The sequence below is a fragment of the Argiope bruennichi genome, chromosome 2 (genome assembly GCF_947563725.1).
Source record: "Argiope bruennichi chromosome 2, qqArgBrue1.1, whole genome shotgun sequence".
Lineage (NCBI taxonomy): Eukaryota > Metazoa > Arthropoda > Arachnida > Araneae > Araneidae > Argiope > Argiope bruennichi.
In genome coordinates this window covers 133,695,655-133,716,224 of record NC_079152.1, presented here as the reverse complement: position 1 = coordinate 133,716,224, position 20,570 = coordinate 133,695,655, and the positions used below count along the sequence as shown (strand labels likewise).

Below are 20,570 nucleotides of genomic sequence, written 5' to 3'. Positions count from 1 at the left end.
GAAAAAAAAAATCATAATCTTTGTAATATTTTGTTTTCTGTTTTCTTTGTTAAATATTTGTCTTGTTTTATATATTTTTATTATATTTTGTGCGAGTAAAACTTTTGTCTTGTCTTTTATTATTAATATTTTATTTTTGTCTTTTATGTGCAGACCTAGAAGAAGTGTTCAATCAAATTTAAGGTTTGTATTTAGTATGTTAATATTTTTATAAGCATTTCATGTATTCTATAGTTCTTAAATTTGGATTCATTCTCTGAATTTTATTTAAGGAAATTCAGACATATATTTTTAGTTTTTATTTTTGGTCCATGATTGTATTTGTTTACCTGAAATTAAATTAATCATATCGTTAAAGTAGTTTTCATTAGTGTTTTCTTTACGATGCTCAAAATTTTTATTTCAGTATTTTTATTATAATTTATATATTAAATTTTATCAATATCAAATTGTTTATATGAATAAAAATCTGAATTTTTAACAACTACAAAAAAATTATAAGTGTAATGGAAACTAGTAATTATGGATGTTTGAGTTTGTTTCTTTGCCAGCATTGATTATTCCATCTAAAAAATTGAACTCTCTCTAAATAAAGACAAGCTCTGGCAACTATTTTAACATCGATTTGGTCAATATAAGGCTTTAATTTTTATTATTTTATTTTCTGTTTATCCACTTCTAATAATTTCAGTTACAAAAAAATAAGATTAATGTCTATATAAGCTACCATTAGTGTTAAGAAGTTGTTGAATTACTATTAAATAAGTATTGCAGCATGCCTTTCTGTACAATTCAATTGCATTATTTTTACATAGGTATAATTGATTTCATTAATTTATATTTTATTTTTTCAAATTAAATTCTTTCATTAGCATTTTGTTCTTTCTTCAGCATTTCATCCCTGCAGTCATCTAAGACTTCTCCTAGTGTCCGAGGTGCATCTATTTTTGTGAAACCCATTTCTTCATCTTCCTCCAAGAGTTCTGGCAAGAAAAGCCGTGAGAGTTCCACTTTGACTCTGAGAAGAAGTTCAGGTCCTTCCATCTCACAAAACCATGAAGCTCATTCTCAATCCCAGTGGTATGATATATCGCCTACAACACCAAAAGCAGATGGTCCTGTAATTGAGCTTAGTGAACAAGTAAGAATCAATAAATAGTTGTTTCTCAAAGTGTCTTCTGTGATAAAAAGAAATGTGTGTGTATGTTTATGTTTCTCTTTATTGGAGCTTTACTGGCTAAGGGTAAGGGATAACTTGGAAAATATCGCATAAAATTTGTTTCTGCACCATCTAAAATTTTAGCAAAAAGAAAGAAAAAGCCAATTTAATTATTTTGCAATTAATTTTTTAACTAATTTTACTAAAACATGTACAATGTACAATTTATAACAATACTTTTCATTATTGTAATGAAATTCAAACTTTTTCATTACTTTGAAATTTTAACATGCTAAATTGGATTTATTATAAATCATATTTATTATTATTATTATTTTCAAATTGCAGTAAGGCTTAGTATCTCTTCTAACTTATTTTTTTTTATTAAAAAAAATAGTTTCAGATTTAATTTTTTTAAATCCATTTTTGTATATATTGGAATATTGTTATTCTGTCCTAAAATATAAAATAATAAATGCATAATATTATTCTGTGCAGCTAAAGTTTTCTTTTCTGAATATTGTACTTACTCTATCAACAATCCTCCCTCCCCTTAAAAATATTAAGTAAACTATGAAAGATATACGCACACAACTCTTATGTTAAATGGTTGTGTTTATTGCTGTTATATATCTTATGAACATGCTTTCAATTCGGGTAACATGTCATTGCTTAGTATAGTTTTTGTGCATTTTACCTTTACATGGAAGTTGAAATTTTAGGTATGATCACAGACATTAATTTGTGATATTAAAAGGCACACTGATGTGGGCAAGTTCACAGTAGCCTAGGAAAAGAAATAAAAAATTATTTGTTGAGTATCATATTTTAATAGGAATTAAAGGATACTTTTTTGTATGCTGACTAAGAGAAAATTTTTTTGTCTTGAATCTCCATTTTATGTCAAGGACCTAAAATTTAAAGTGGATAAATAACAATACAGAAAAATGCCATCTTTTCTTGATTAATTGTTTATGTAAGGATTTTATAAACTGCTTTTCTCTAGCTTTTTGCTAATTGTGTAATCTATAAAATGACAGATTTCTTCACAAAAAAGTGGCTACTATTTGAGTTTTTCCCGCACCCTATCTAAGTCAAATCAATTATGGTGTGTTAAATTATGAAGGTTTAGTCTTTATTATTTATTTTTTAATAATACTTTGACATTGTGGATCTTGAAAGCAAGATAGATATATTATGACCATCTCTGTTTTCTCTGCTGTATGCATTTTCTGTTGACTTTGTGACTATTTTGACACTTCTTTCATCATGGAAATTTTAAAAAAATTTAACTGAGGTAGAGTTTTGTCTTGTAGTAATAGTTGAAATAGTTCCTCTTCAATTGTTTTATCGTTAAAGAGGGGAACAGCTTTCATTTTGCCCAATCTATTAAACCATTGTAGTCAATGCCATTAAACTTCTTTTAAGTGTATATGAAATTTTTTTTCAGATTTCAGATCCTTTACTTTAGTACCTTCTTATAAACCTTTTCTCTTGTGTATTATCTATTATCATAATTAATTTCATCTTCTTTTATTGACAGAAGAATGGGTTTCACTCAATCACAATATTCTTTTAATATTGTTATGGAAAGATCTTTCTCGAAATTTTGTAAAATCTATGATTTTGCTGTAGTGGATGTATGCTTATGCAGTTAACAGTCTAAATAACAAGGAATGTCGTTTATTTAAAATGAAACATACAGTGAAGACACAGTTGAGACATACACAAGCACAACCTAACCATGAAGGGCAGCACATTAGTAACTCTAACAAACAAACAGCATACAAAGCAGTCATACAGCAGGAAGAGACTGCGCCTCTACAAATGCCTGCTACTCTATAATACTGTCTCCTTGCTTTAGCTGTATTCAACTGCTTACTCACTACTGATTCGACTGTACAACTGGCTACTTAACACATGACTCATGCGACTTCAATACTTATCTCCAAAACATGAGGCGATCCACTAATCGCTTGAGCTCCACTCAATACTTGCACTTCTCTGGGCTGATCTAAATGACTCAACACGGATTAACTTCGGATTGGTCTGTAATCTTTTTTATATTTTCCGGAGAAGGGTACTGAAAGTTTTCAAAGGATCGGCATAATTCATCTCCTATTTACCTTATCCCCAAAATTCCTGGAGATTCTAGAATCTATCATTTTGTCGCCAAGCCTAGGGTCATTGATCTGGGATAAGATCAGCATCCAACAGAGCTGTTCGTAAAACTGTCTTTCTTACCTTGGATTTCTTGCTGAGAAGCAACATTACAGATTCATAATAGTATTATTTGGTTAATATTTTGTTTCTAGAAGAAACTTCAAAATATGTTTAGAACCTTGTTTCTCAGGTTGGTATTTTTAAATGTTAAAGAAAGCATCTTGAGTTTGTAAGACTTGTTTTGAGAATTAGTGATTTAAAGACAAGTTTTGCTCATGTCAATCATTAGGAGTGATTGAGCAATTAAGGGCATCTTACTGTCACATCTGGATAGTAACCTGAAGATACTTTTAGTCTCTAATTAGTTACATTTTGTTTAATTTGTTTCCTTCAAAATTTATAATAGGTACTTTCTCTCAAATAGAAGTTGTTTACAAAATATTCCTAAGAATAATACTGTCTCTCCAACCGAGTATTGCTTAAATTCCTAAATAATACCTCATTGCAATGAGGCAAGCAAACAAACCACTGCAATGAATGTTTACTTTTCAATTGTGGATAATATAATTTTTTATCTTTGCCTGTTGTTGTGCCATCACAACCAGCAGTTTCCAGTTCTTGAATATCAATTTTCTAATTATTTTATTTATTTAACTGTTTTTCTGCAGCCATGCTATATGACCTTCAGGTATCTTTTCTGCATCAATATACATTCACTTTAATGGTATCTTCTGCTTTATTATCTTGTCCTATAAGCCAACTTTTAATAAGATTTAGCATATAAATATAGATTAACACTAAAATATCTATTTTTCAAGAATGCTCAAAACATTTTCCCCTAATCTGTGAAAAAATTTAGTGCATGATTTTCAAATATATTTCGTATGTAACCAGACAACTAAAATGAAGTATTTAGATGCTATTAGAAACCAAAGGTCTTAGTCTGTATAATTTTACCTTCAAAATAAATTATATCATTTTAAATTTAGTAAGCCTAATGGTATGCATTTTATTACAGAATTTTAATGAAATGTGAACTCTTGCAGAGTAATTTTTCAAATTCTGATATTATAATATTACTACAAATAATGTATAACATGGCAGTCTAATAAAATGAAAGTATTTAAAAAATCATACCATGTTAGTCTCAGACAAGATGCAAAAACTGTAGATTGAGATATGTTTTGCAAATTCTAAATTTTTTCATGTCAATGCTAAAGAAAATTCTAACATTCTCAGCCACCATTCTATTATATTCACTATATAAATAAGAATATTTTCAATAAATTCCTTACTTGTTATATGTTGTGTGATATAGAGCTTATATATGTTGTGTAAATATAGAACTTAATTAATAGCACGTAATTAATCAGTTTCTTTGAAATTATCCAATTTAGTCATTTCAAGTGGCATTATGTTAAAATAAAATTTTATATTTAAAAAAACTATTTACTAAAAGTAAGCTACTTTGGCAATCTCTTGCACTAAATATAGAGAACACTATGGAATTATATTGTTTTATTTTCTGTTTCCTTGTAGTTGACACCACAACGACCTCTACGCTCAGAAGTTGAGAAGAGGCAGAGTCGACCATCCAGCGGCCAGTTTCGCCATCAGACTCCATCACCAACTGGAATGAATCGCTGTATGTATAATTGTATTTTATATATCCTTGTATTGGATTTCATCTGATATTAGCAGTAAATTCACTCCCTCCATTCCATATTGTAGCTCCAAGTGCTTCCTTATACTCCCTATCTTTGCCCTCAACACCTTCAACCTTATCCTGTGTTTCCTTATCTAATAACATCGAGAATAATGAAGAAAAACCACCACCTTTACCACAGAAGCAAGCCTATTCTGATTATACTAATATTACTGAAGATATGCAGTTCAATTGTCCTACAAGGAAAAATTCTATGTCATTAACATTACGAGCCAAAAATAAGGTAAGATTTATTCAAATGCATTCTAGATGCCTTTATTTATAAGATATTTATGAAAAGTGCGCAGAAGAATATAAGGCATGCAACAGGTAATTTTATATTTATTTTATTAATATTAATTTTATTTAAATTTATATTTTTTAATGTAGTGCTTAATGAGGATTTATTTGGAAAGTACCTTAGAGGGTTTGAACAAATTACTATGAATCAAATTAAAATCTGACAGCAGGTTTTGATTTCATCATTTTCTGTAGCTGGAATGGAAGGTAGAGCCTTGTAGAAAAACACATTTCATTATTAAGTTAATGGAATATTGGAAATCATTTTACATATGTGGGTGTTGTGTCTGTATTAAACCTCCCTACTTAATTTTTTTTTAAATTTTTAATGATAATATGATAACATTTACATACAGATATGTTTGTATAGTACATGCTAAAATTTTATATAGCAACGGAAATATATATAAGTTCTGATTATTCTTATACACATCAGATTCTTTTTTGCTTTTAAAATGCAATTTTTCTTACTGCTGTTTATCTTATAAATAAAGGAATGTAAAAATATTAAATTTGCTCAGCTAATGAAATAATATTAAATTATTAACAATTAAATTTATTATTTCTGAGTGACCATAATTTTATATAAAATATGATTTTCGTCACATTTCATTAAATAGCAGAAAAGTTTTGTATTTTATATATATTTAGGAAATTTTATTAAGATTTGAGATTTTTGATAACTATATAGTAATTTTTAAAAGGATTCAACATTATGCTGTATCTCTTTTTTTATTTATTTATTGATTGTCTTTATACAAATTTGATTTAAAAAATTTGTGATTTTAAATAAAAGTTTTGGCTTGATAAATTTTTAAACTTTTTTTTTATCAATAATTTGATATTTAGATATATATCAAAATCAATTGCAACAAAAACAATTTAAAAAAGCATTTAATGGTATAAAATTTCAAGAATTTTCACCCACTTGTGTTTCAAATTTCAAATAAAAAATTTTCAAAGTTGCTATTTATTGCAAGACTTTAGTTCCTGTAGGAATAGCAACAGTATCTGCAGTAAAATAAGCCGGCATACCTATGTCTATTCCTACAGAAAATGAGCTAATTATTTAATATAACAATAAAATAATTATGATCTTAAAAATATAAATTTTTTTAATATCATAATTTTTAAAGTAAACAAAATTTCCATGAATTTACTTTTTCTTGTTTCCACTGTCTTAATAAGTTTTGATGTTTTATATAGCCGCCGCCACCCTTGCCAGTAAAAGAAGGATCTTTATCTCCAAAATCACCGAATATCGATTCAGAATGCCCCCCTGAACTTCCAAAAAGGCCTCATATCAAACCCCCAGTTGATGTTACTGAAAGTTGATGTATTTTTTCTAGTCAAGCTCTCATGTCATTTGCCAAATTCATATGTGTCATAACTGTGATGTAAAGTTGTACCATGTTTGCATGCATTTACGTGAGTTTTCTCTCAAGATTACATGGTTCTGAGAGTTAGTGATATTCATGTTGAAGTCATCAAATGCTATATATTGACATATTGCAATTATTAATGGATAAAAAATATATTATTAAGATTTCTTTGCTCATTCTTGTAGTCATTTTGTGTAATTTTTGAGAACATATTCTTTGGTCATTATTGTTTTGTCATTAACTGCCATAAAATATTTTATAAATGTATATATGTTCATGTTCACTTGCACACATTTATTTTGAACTATGTGAATATTTTATAGTTATAATCAGAAAAAATATAGTAAGATATATTTCAAATGAAATGGATGTTGTTTTATAGTCAAGAATGAGTGTTTTTAAATTATTTTTGACTGTTTAAGTTTTAAGTTCAATTTGTGCCTGAAAAAAATATTCAGAAAATATTTATAATTGTGACAAAGCAGGAATGTGCCAATATTGAATTTTTCAGTTCCTTACCCTCACATTTCTCATTAAAAAGACACATTTATATATATTTTTTCTTTGAAATTTTTGTTCATACAATAAATTGATTGGAAAATTAATTTTTTCTTCTTCATATTTTGAACTTTGTTTCAATGTTTTGTATTTCGTTAAATAATTTTATTTCTGATGTGCTAATTTTGATTTCCAGATTCATTGTTTAAACTTTTAAAAATATCTTTTTAATTTCTTTTGTTCAAACTTTTTAAAATACAACAATGGACCTTTTAAGATTATGATTCCATGTGACTTGATTGTTAACTTTCTTTTTTTTAGGAAATTCTAGAAGAAACAAATTTGGTATAAATGTAAAAAAGCAATTTCAAAAGAATTTAAAATCTTATCAATTATGTTGCATTAATTATTTTGTTCATTTGTGTTTTATCCTTCTTGTTACTGTTGCATTAATATAAATAACAATTATAATATTATTTTAAATATGTATAAAAATAAAATTCATTTTTCTTTGAAGCATTATGTGTTGCTTCCATGACTAATTTATAATATTTAATGAAGTTAAATTTTAATATTGTTTTAGTGCTTTACATTTTCAATTTTATTACTGTAAATTTGAGATTTTTTATAAGAATTTCTACAGTTGTGAAAAGACTAAATAAAAATAGTGTAATACAAACAAGTACACTATCTTGAAAGTTTGGAATTGAATTTAAATTGATATAATTTTTAATACTCTAAAAATTATTAATGTTTATAGATTTTTTTTTTTGCTTTAATGATACATGAAATAATTATTTAATTTTTGAAAATTAAAGTATTGGTTCATAAAGATTATTATATTGAATCAACTTAATGTTACATAGAAAAATATAACAATCCTAAATTTTTCCAAACAATTTTCTGTCTTACCCTTATTTGGGAAGTAAGTCATCTTCATAATAATTTTCATTTTTTTATGATTAAGTAATTATTGTTAATGCTTCTAGTATTATTGTATCTTTGGTTTAATTATTATTTTCATTTTTGCATATTTCGTTATTTCAATTTTTAAAATACATATCAAAAATATTAATAAAGTAAAACTTCGTTTCATACACGCATGTAATTTGGATATTGCCATTTCAATTTTGCTTATTTTTTCCTAACATTAACATTTCCTAAGCATTTATTTTGCCACATTCAGTTAATTTAATATTGGAATTGTTGCATTTTATTTTCTTAAAATTCAGTATTATTATTATTACTATTAATTCTTTTTTTATTATGTGTTAGTAATTTTATACATCTTGGCAGAAATATGATGCATATGTATGCTATTCACATTTTGAATAAGTTTAACTGAATCTTCTCAATTGTGGTTACAGCAGCTTATTGTTAGAAATTCAAATAACACAATTTTATATATTACTGTTTGATTGGCACAATGGGAAAATAAATGTTCTCTGAAGAATATCTGTAGCATAAAAAACACTATCATAAGATACAGAGAACATGTTAATAAACAATCATTTAAAACAGGGAAAGAAATTTTATTTTTTGTTAGTTTTATAGACGCTCCTTATACCTATTTTCTCATATAGCTATGTTTTGCCTGAAAGAAAACGTTGGGCACAATAAAAAACATACTGTTGCTTAAAGAATTTTTTTAACAAACAAAAAAAAAAACCTTTATATAAAGGCTTCTTTAATTTTATACAAATTCCAAAAGCAATTGTCATTCATTTGTGTTAGCTTGATTGCTTCCCAATATCTGTTGCATGCAAAGTGTCATCAGATGTGCAGTCATGCCTAAGAAGCATTTATGAAGCTAATTAAAATATTTTGCTTTTATTTCATTTCTCTGTCATTACTGATTGTTTATACGCTTTTATTATTATTATTCCTTTTTCTTAATCTCATATACAGACAAAAATGAATTTATAATTATCTTGCATTTAAATATTATAAAATTTTGATTTTATTATAAAGCATTGTGATCTTTCCTAATTATTTCCAGTCTTTTAATTTTAACTGCTTTAAATGGAAGATATTATATAAATTTGTAGTGCAGCACAATTTCTTTGAAAATTAAATGTTTATTTTTTACCTGATAATATTTATTTAAATGAGAATTGTTTAATTTGAATTTGCAAATGTGCTGAAAGAAATATTGATCTTAGATTATATATTTTTTAAAAATCTTATTCTAAAAAAAAGTTATTCTGGATTCCTCTGAAAGTGTTTGTGTTAATATAAATCACCAATAATTTCCTAAATATTTTTATATTGACTCGAAAGCATATGTAAACAAATTGCTAATAGGGAAAAATTAAGTATTTTTAAACAAATAATTTTAATATCGTTTTTTTCTCATTGTATTATAGAAGACAAACATCTTTCATTTTTTTTTAAATTCATGCATTTGTATTTAATGCTTACTTTGCCATTTGATTATTTCCATTTTTGACATTGCATATAAGTCACAATAAAAAAAGTGAATATGTTATTACAAAATATAAATAATATATTATTCAGCCTTTTCAGTTATATATTTATATTTGCTTGTGCACATTTTAATATTGTTCCTTGAAATAATGATTTTTATATATTAATATCTACTTTTGTTATTTTAATGTTGTTGAATTTTAAAATGGTTGTAATTTATAGTTTTTTTTTTTTTAAATTATAGATAAAATAGTCATTTAGTATTTTGGAATGCAATTCAGATTAAATATTTTAAAAGGACATGTCTTCAATTTTTGACGACAAAATAATCTGTATTATATTATTTAGTTTATTATTATATCTTAAAGAAAAGTTTTCGGATTGTTATATGCCTTCCCTCCCCCCTCCCGTGCTCATTTATTTTAATTTTTCCTTGATAAAAGTTTTTTTCCTCTGTGGAATTCTTCTGTGTCGATTAAAATGACACATTTAATTAAAATGTAATTCTTGTTTCAACGATTATTATTCATGCAACGAAATAAATAATTTTCGATTAGTTCTTTAATTACATGGAAACAGTATTCTGTGTGTTTTGGTATTGTTCAAAATTGTATTCCACTTTTTGAATAATGTTTCGAATCAGTTGAATACCTTGAATTATAATCTAAATTAATCTCTCTTTATTTAATTATTGACCAGTTTTGCCTTGAGGTTATCCAAACATTTTAACATTGATTGCATTAATTTTTTTAAAAAAATTATATTCTTGCATGAAAAAAAATTAATTTGAGTGATTCAGTGCTCAAAATTTTAAATTTTTGGTAATCTTACGTTGAATTAAGTTTATTGCAATAAAATTAATCTCTCCGTTTTAAAAATCTGGGATTACATAGTGATCAGCAAAGTGAAGTTTTCTATTTTTAGATTAGTTTTCAATCAGTATTAACAATATCCTGCTTGTCAAATTTTGTGCTTGTTTAAGAAGTATATTTAAATATAACTTTGAAAGGTAGCAACTTTTATGATATAACATTTATTATATTATTTTCTACTTCTGCTACATTTTTAAAAAAATTTACTATGAATTAAAATCCCAAATTATATCAATCATTAATAAAATAAAATTTATCCCCCCCCCCCAAGCATTTATTTGGTAGGCACTCTAATAGTCCATCTGCTTAAAAACTTTTTTTTTTTTGTTATTGTTGTCTAGGTATTTGTAAAGAGATCCAGTAACTGTTATTTAAGAACAATACCTTGTATGGCATTATGCTTTTCATAATTCTGTTATTAACACTTACGGCAATAAGATGATTCAAGAATTTCTTAATTAAAACGATAATAAACCTAGAGATACTAAATATACTGTTAGGTCAATTTTTTCTTCTTCTATATTCTAGCTGTATTTTCAGAATTGTGTGTATAAATTGTGATTAATATAAATGAAAATGAGGAAATGCATTTTTCTTAATCAGTGTTTTGACCAATAACTGCACTTCTAGAAGAAACCCCTGCTATAGGTCAAAGCAGTAAGTAAAATTGTGGAATCACAAAAATTTTGATGGGAATATTTCTGTGAAATTTTTCAACATTTGTTAGTAAAAATATTTTTTTAAAAAAATACTTAAAAAACTTTTAATTTGATTTTTCTTTTATTTTTTAAAGTTTGCCACATAACTTTATAAATTGAATTCTCTTTTAATTATCTTTGTTTACTGCTTTCTTTCTTCATTACATCTAAAAGTCATAGAAAAATTATTCTAATGAAAACGAAACCAAGGGGGGGAAACCTGAATTTGAGTTTGAGTGGGAGCAGAAAAATTAATTGATGATTACTAGAAGCTCATTAAGTTTTTTAACATCTTTTTCATATTTATTTTTAAGTCACAGCTTTAATTTGTGTGCATTTTATTTGCTTACTTTACTTACTTTTTTCTTTCATAAGTCTTTCCTTTTGTATATATTTTCTTTGTTTATATAAAATTATATATATATTTGTAGCAAACAATTTGTATATTTTGATTTTAATATTGTTTTCCTGTTTTGAGAAATCCTACAAATTTACATCCTAAATGATTTAAAAATTTACTCTAAAGTGAAAACTGCATTTAATAAATAAATCTATTTCATAGTAATATCACATTCATGCATTGTCTGTTAAATTAAGAGTTTGTTAAACCTTTACAAACTTCAAATTCTAAAATTAAAGTCTGAATTTTCATTTAAAGTTGTGAATTATTTTTTATCTGTTAATTCATTTTTCATATTTTGTGCAGTTAGTAATGAAGAAATGCTTCGTAATGTTGTATTTATTATATTTTTGTTCTCGGCAATCAAGGAGAATTGTTCTTTTAAACAATAATACAACTTTTTTATGCATTAAAATGACATTCCTATTGTATTAGTTATTGCATTTTATAATGATTTTAAAAGTTTATTTGTTGACAACATTAAATTTGATGATTAAAATATTGTTGTGAAATAAATATATTTACACTTGATATGTTCCATTTTATTTTATCATCCATTATACACATCAATAGTATATTAAAAGTGACAAAGATTTGGGAAATGTTTGTATCAAATATGGGAGTAAGAAGTGATTTATTAAAAATATTAAACTTATCCATATGCACAAGGAGATACTGTTATCTGTAAAACATTATATAGCAGTGTTTGCTAAAATAAGCTGTTTGTAGTTTGGGGCCTCGGTAAGTGGTTTCAGGTAAAATGATCAGGATAAAATATTAACTTCGATTATTTTGGACTGATAAAAAAGAATTTTTTTCTACAATTGGTTTTTTTTTTTTTTCCCCCGAAAAATAGAATATTTCATAAAATAAGATAAATATTCATCTGAAAGTTTTATCAGATTTTCCTTTCTATGTGATACTTACATATATGGATTTCCAAAACTTTCACCAAAAGAAATTATTATTATTTATTTTTTTAAAATTCTGATTCAATTAAAGTATCCTTGTGAAATACATTTTGCTGGCTTTGACATCACGCATTATGAGACCCTTCATTTAGTAAATTGGTCAATTTAGATTTATCTTTAAACATTCTTTTAACTTAATCAACATTTTAACTATTTATTTTAGATTAATTATTCTTATTTTAGTAAACTTATTAAAGCATAACGCTTTTATTTATTTGTTTGTATGACTCATAACTATGCAGCATCCACAATGAACATAATATAATAAATATTATCCTAACGTTTTATAATCAACAAAATGGCTTTTTTTTTTTTTTTTTTGCAAATTTATTTATTTTGTAAATACTACAATTATTCACCACGTCTACTGCCTTCCTCAGTCCAACGTCCTAGGCAGTTGCCTATTCTGCCTAGTTGAAAATTCGCTAATGTATCTTAATGTTCGATGGCTCATCTTATAATCTTTTAAAAGTATCTACAATCTCTTTATCTAAACTGTTCCTCTCGGATTAATAGCATTTAATTAAAAACCAAAACAAAAAAAAACCCGATGTTTCAGTTCTCCCCTTATACCGTCCAATATCCGGAAATAAATATGTAAACCAAAATTCATTCAAAATTTGGATAACCAGTACCAAAACTTAAGGCAACAATGTACTTCTTTCCAGGGTTTTTATAATTTTCATGGCATTTCGATTCGATAACAATTAAAATGCCATCGAATATTAAATCAGAAGTTATCTTGCATTACATCTTTTTCCCATTTGTAAATTTAGCGATTGAGTGATGCAGCGCATTTTTCAAATATTAGAAAGTATCTTTTCCTAATTATAAGTGCATTTTTTGAAAATTTTCCTTTTGTTTATATTAACTATTTTTTAATGTTCGTACGTAAGCAACCAAATAAATAAGGAATGAAACAAATACAGGATATCTCAGGAAAGTGGAACAAACCTTTATTTCCTTTAATATTGCTTCTCGACATGTATTTCCAATGACAAACTTTCTTTAACTCTTTATTTAACGACCCTGCTTTAAAGTACCATTTAAATCCGGCTGATATCTTCACAATATGACTATTTTTTCTGACCGTATTTGAAAGAATATGTAGAACGTAATTCCAACAGAAGGCAGTAGATATTAACTAAAAATAACATTAAAATGCCTTAATTAATAATTAAATTATTTTAATTAACTAAAAAGTTTTTTTTCTGGGTTTACTCTGTACCAAACTTAAACAATGGTTCAAAAATAAATTTGAAAAATTGAAGATAAAATATTTCGGGAAATAAAGGATAATTTCAGGATGACAATTGTCTGGAAAAATTTGGCTTCTCTGAATGTAAACCAAAAAAAAAAGTTTTTTTTTTAAATAAAATTTTTATGTCTCTCCCATAAAGTAAAAGTGTCAAAAGCAAAATATTTCTTTTACCCTTTTCCATGTCCACACAAAGTTTCACGTTAGTATTCACAAAAAATGGCAGAAATAGGTTTATTTTTAAATTTAGAGGGATTTATTACAAATTTAAATGGCAACACTTTTTTCAGAAATGCAAATTTATTCAATAAAGGAAAACTATTATTTGCAAATATTGTCTTGCAGTCCAATCATTATCATTTTAAAGGTGTTTGCTAAATACGCATAATGTTATTCACTTTGATTAGGCGGTAATTGCAATTTCAACTGTATGAGGAAGGAGAGAGAAACCGATCATTTAAGATGTCACAGAGAAATACTAGAATGTAGAACAAGAAAATAAGATATATTATTCGCAATTTTGCGCTTTTTAAAATAATGACATGTCCCCAAAACAAGGATTATTTTGAAAGGTTGAGGATTTATGCTATATGCGTTTATAACGCTGATCTAATTTTGTAGAAGAATACATTCCTTCTTTTTTCGCATTCTCGACATCCTTCTAAGAAAGTGTGTTTATAGAACGATAGTAAATTGAAGGGTCTTTACTTCCAAGAGGAGAAACGACGAAGATGAGAGTTACATAAATGATAGAAAAATTGACATTTTGGCTTATTATTATTTTTTTTAATCCTTCATACTAAAATACGAATAACCAGTTCAGAATTCAATATTCCAAAAACGACAACGTAGAAAATATTTCAACACAATAACTGTCATCCTTAAAACATTCCACGCAAGTGGTGCAATTGATAAAAAGACAATTGCATGATCGACGTTTAGAATTTTGCAGTTGGACCCTTCTTTAGATAAAATCAAATCCTTTTTTGAGAATTGCAATTTAAATAGGAGAATGCCGTTTTTACCAAGAAAGAATCATTAATCTACAAAATGGTCACTTTTGGAACCGAAAAAATTCATTCTTCATACATGAGGTTCATTATCAATGGCAGTTTTTAAAAAATGTGTAACTAGAAATTGGCTGGTTCCATTTTGTACAACAACATACTGAGTGGCAACCGATATATTTGGTTAATTTTGATGGGCATTATGTCTGAATTAAGGGATGAACTAGTTTTGGCAGTTCGCGAACTGTACATGTCTGCAGACAAATTTTAAAAGCTTGTCTTTATGCCACAAATGATGAACTGGATCGCATGTAAACAAGTTTATTAAAAGAATGCAATTTCGTATAGATTTCGAAGAACGCATTCTTTTCCATTTGTAATATGTGTATTACCCCTGACAATGGAAAAATCTCTCAAAAACCGGTCAGAAGTAAGTAAAAATGGTCTAAGTTCATAAATTTGCCTTTTAATATACCAGAAAAATTTACAGATAGAGCCATGAAGCTTTGAGTCCTTATAAATGAGAGTAAGAAAACATTTTACTCGTTGTCGGGTTTAGTTTCCCTTCCTAACCCCATATGGCAGCACATTCCCGTTGTCTTGAAAGTTATGCAGAAATATTTCTTGTTTGATTGTCAGTCAAGAAAAGTAGACTTTCACGTGGATTGTGAGCAAATTGTAGCTCGTGAGGAAAAGCTGAGCAAATTTATTTTAACGATCACGCGGAAGCCCAGCGAGTTTCTTGTGAAATTAGTAGTTTGTGATGAAAATAATTTTTATTGTCTTTAAGAAATATTCGTAACTGTGACATGGAATTGCTTATCGGAAATTCTATAAAAAAATGAGATGTGGTTTACTCGATGTGAATAAATAGATGACTAGTTAAGAAATCCTATAACCTGATTTTTTTTTTTTTTTTTTTTGGTTTAGAATCTTCTATTTTTTTGCAAGCAGGAGCACAGGCTATGTGCTCACGAACAGTGCAAAAATACTTCCTTAGGGAAATGTCCCCTATATTCGACACTTTTTCGCTTTAAAAACCGCATATAAATTAATTTGTTGTAATTTTTTTCATAATTACATAATTTATAATATACATAATATAATTTAATAAAATTTTAATTTCATTAAATTAATTTTAATAATTTAATTACATAATATAATTTTTTCATAATTTTCTGGTGATAAGGTCTCGGTTCCACAAACGAAGGGTTTCAGGTTCGATTCCACTGAAGAACCATCGTACAAGTGGGTCTAGTGCACGTTAAATTCGTCGGAGCCAAACGTCCTCCAGCCGGTGCAGTGGGAAAGTTTGGAGAGGAGGTGGCAGCTCAGGTGTCGTCTTCGTTGTCTGACTGAGATTCAAAGTTACGAGGTCCTTTCCAAAATGGTCCTAGTTCTAATTAAGCTAAGCTAAACTCCACTCGTGTACAAAATATAGACGGAGAAAATACTGTTATCATCAGAATCTTCGATCTCGATGTTTTGATGTATCTGCCCGTTCTATCTCCTTCTCTTTACCCCCTCCCCCAAATTTCGAAAAACACATTTTTCGAATTATGTCCGTTTATCCGTGAACACTATAACTCAAAAATGGAACAAACTAGCCTAATTTAATTTTCTTTGTAGTCTTTGTGTCAAAACTGTATTGTATGGTTAACTGTATCTTTTATGGCTATACATCAACATTTGTAAACAAAATCAAAATATAATATAGCAAAGGTTACTATTAGCAATGAACTTATGCAGTTATGTAATGTAACACCATATGCCAGAAAATAAAAATATATTTCATGGTAGCTTCCGCCAGTGATCAGTGGTTTCATGGGAAATGATGGTTGCTAAAATTTTCAATTAAATAAAAGTCTCGGTTTCGGAGCTTTGTGATTTCAGGTTTGAGACACGATCCCACCGATGAAGCTTCGTGTAAGACAGCTCAGGTGCCGCCCTCGTTATCTGACCACGGATCAAACGCGCGAGGTCCGTCCCAAAATAACTTTAGTGTTGCTTCAAAACGGGACGTTAATATAGCTAACTAAACCGAACTTTCAGTTAAATAATTTATTTGGCTTACTTATGATGATTTCTTCAGCAAAGTATTTCGAAGTTCGAATTTCAATAACCAAGTAACATATACTATTTCAGAAGCCTTGCAACATTCGGTTCATTGTGTTATACATCTCCCTAATTTTTTACTATCTCATTTAAAATTTGAATATGAAATAAAAAAGCAAAACTTCAAATAAAATTTTAAAAATTTTCTTTTTTAAACTATTTAGAAATGAATGTATTAAAATTTTATCATTGCTTACTCTGGAAATCAAACTTTATTGTCAGTACAGCAATTGAAAAAAAAAAAAAAACATGCTTTAAACAAAAAATCTTTTCAGCGCAGACAAAAAGAACCGACTCTTCATACTTTTAGCATCAAAAATGTTAGAAAAGCACTGTAGGAAATATTTGTAGCAAAATGAAAACAGTGAAATGTATGTTTGTAAAATGAGTTTTAAAATATTTTTAAAAATTAATTGAAATAGATAACCCCTTAATAAAGCTATTCGTATCATTAAAAAAATAATTTTAGGACTATAAAATTTATTTTAATGAAGAAGGAAATGCCACTATTATGTTTACTTTTTAATTAATTAAAATTCTAACTAAAATTTAAAACAAATATGGTTTTGAGGATTTCCTTCTTACTTTCTAAAATGCATCCATTTAGGAATTCCAGTTTAGCAGACGTACTCGAATGTTCTGTCCTGTAGAGTGTCAATACACACACACACACATTCACTTTTATTATTAGTAGTGAATAGCACATGACGGAATGCCAATGTGCATGTAAATACAGAGTAAATACGGAGATATGAATGTCATTTAAAAATATGAATGTCATTTTTAAAGTAAAAAGTACTTTTAAAAAAACATATAAATTAAAAAAATTCTTTTATGATCTGCAACTTTATTTTTTATTTAAAATGGGAATTTTAATTGTAGAAAATCTTAGATGTTATCCAAAATTTGAAAGCTGTCATTTTTTTTCTAACCAAATGATTTTTACAACCTGATAATTCCATATATGTTATTAATTTTTTTTTTTTTTTTTTTTTGACGAATGATACAAGATTTCAAGTAATATTACAAATGGCAACTCAGAGAGATGAATATATTAATTTAAAATATTTATAGGAGTTTTTTTCAATAGGAATACTCATACTATTAAAATGGTGGCTATAAAGGAGGCTTTGAATCTCTACTACACCAAAGCAATCCAAAATTCTAATGGACTTTTATCATTCTCGGACTCTCGCTCTGCCCTCCAGGCCATACTAAGAGGAAACTCCCAGCTCACCCAAGATATCATCCTGCTCTTAAAGGAAATAACTAAGGCCCAAAGAACCTGCATTCTCCAATGGATTCCGGCACACGTCGATATCGAGGGAAATGAGAAGGCTGATATCCTGGCCAAGGAGGCCCGAGAAAATCCTCCACTTTCTTACAGCCTGACCCTGACTGATGCTGATGCAATAGCCAGTCGCAGACTACTTCCTGCTTCTTTTCAGAAGCACTCCATCCCTGCCCTAAATTGTGAGCGTACTATATCCACGACCATTGCTGGATTGAGGACTAAACACTTCGGGGAAATGAAAATATCTTCCGATGGCCATCGAAGCCACAGAAGTCGTCCTCACTGCATCGATACAGAACTCTCCCCCGACCATATCTTTGACTGCCCAGCCACTTTGGCGAAGCTCTTCGAGATCCATCTCGATTCACCGCATCAACTTCTCTACTCTACTGAGGTTATTGATGTGGCCAAGTCCGTTTTAGACACTTTTGGACAGATATAATCCTATTGCACTACTGGACAAGACAACAACAACAACAACATACTATTAATATCTCAATCTTTTATATGTATGGAAATTTAATTTCCAATCAAATTACAGTTAACTTCGAATGTTACACTTAAACTTTATTTATTCTTCAAAATATGAGGAAAAAATTGAAGGAAATCAATTCAATAGTTTGATAGTTTCTATATTGTACAAATTACTCAAGGATTTCTTCAATTAAATTCCAAGTATATCTGTGGTAGTTTTTAAAATATTTTATTATTTGACTTTTTTTTATCAATTTATTGGATTTTGCTCGTGTAGCAACATTGAAGTATAATTTCAGTTCAAGATATTCCAGGAAAAATCATTATAATTAAATTAGGGTTGCTATAATTAACCTTTGAAAGGGAAGAGGTACATATATAAGTTCAAAAGTAAACTTATTTTTCGATCCAAAACTGTCCATGTACTATTTCAATTCTTAATCCCGGAAGTTTGTGCGTCGGCACAATGGAACTACAGTTCCACATTTATTATTGCATAATTATAATTATTAATTTATTTTATTTTTTATGAAATATCTAACTTAATCAAAAACAACGCACTTCTTTTAGAGCTTTCAGTCTACAAAAGAAAGTCGGGGGGAAACGGTATGTTTATTTTCGATTAAGAAGAAAATATTCGCAAATGTTGCTTTTTAGCATATTTTACATACATACAATACATATATACAATATATACATATATACAATACATATTTTTTAGTGCTGCGCATGCGTAGTATGAAGGTACTTTCTTTTGTATGTTTTGTCTACAGGTTGATGAAAGGAAGAATATGCTGTCGAAAATACAGTTCCAGTAATGTTAGAAGCAAGGCTTTAAACATTCCTTCTACTGAAGTGGAAAAATTTCAACAGTCAGAAATTTGAAAAAAAAAACCCAACAAAAATCTAGAATATTGAGGATAAAAAATAATTAAAAATATCGAAATAATAAAATTTTTACAGTAGTTTGTAGTTTTTAAATCTTAATTTTTAATGTTTTTTTTATTATTTAATCATATTTGTGACATGTTTTTACACGAATATTAGCTAAAGGAAATATATTATTAAGAAAATTAATTTTTAAGTTCAGCTTTTAATTTAAATTATTGATTATTTGGTTGCAATTTCTTTGTTAAAATTTACTCTCATCAAGTCAAAAATCTAATTATCGTTTTTAGTAATCTAATAATTAAATTAGTTAAAATCAATTTTTAAAAAAGTCAAAATTTTAGAAGTTAAAATATTAGATACCTTGATTACAATGCATGAACAACCACTGTTTGTGACTTTCAAAGTAAATCACTTCTCGTTATACTCCTGATGTTCATAAAATGTATCTTAGGCTTATAGAATAAAATATAAACTCTCTTTACATTGCATTGGAAAAAAGTGTTATAGGTTGCACGCAACGCTTTAGAGACCGTCTATTAAATCCTCCCCCTCGCCTGATGGAATCTCGTAATATGCCGGGAAGTTTCATTCTATAAATTTTAAGCAATAATTGAATTTGGTGAAGGCTTCATTAATACTTTCATGCAATCCCGCCTATTTTTCCTTAAGGAAAACATGATTTTATTCATTTCATTTAATCAATAAGGAAGTTTTTAAAATACAATTGAAATGATAGTTAAAAACCTGTGATTTTTCAAACTGATTCAAACAATGTTTTAACAGCTGCTCTTTTTTTGTAAATATTTTTTTTTTCATAATTTTTTGAATGATATGAATATAAATACAATACTGCCAAGTATATTAGATATTCAATAATATTTAATACTTTCAAAATATTCTTTTTTTCCACCAAGATTTGTATTTCGTTCGTTTTGCAAAATTTGTTCTTCATTAGG

The 20,570-nt window shown here is 27.5% G+C and overlaps 1 protein-coding gene across 1 annotated transcript in view; it reads left to right on the top strand.

Moving 5' to 3' along the window:
• Nucleotides 1-7,490, top strand: part of LOC129960119 (dedicator of cytokinesis protein 1-like) — a 51,819-nt gene extending 44,329 nt beyond the window's left edge. Inside the window, exons 37-41 of the mRNA XM_056073256.1 lie at nt 154-183; nt 892-1,141; nt 4,862-4,967; nt 5,054-5,271; nt 6,534-7,490. Of these exons, the coding sequence (XP_055929231.1) occupies nt 154-183; nt 892-1,141; nt 4,862-4,967; nt 5,054-5,271; nt 6,534-6,662 (733 nt within the window). The 3' untranslated portion in view covers nt 6,663-7,490. The remainder of the gene's footprint in view (nt 1-153; nt 184-891; nt 1,142-4,861; nt 4,968-5,053; nt 5,272-6,533) is intronic.
• The last annotated feature ends 13,080 nt before the right edge of the window (nt 7,491-20,570 follow it).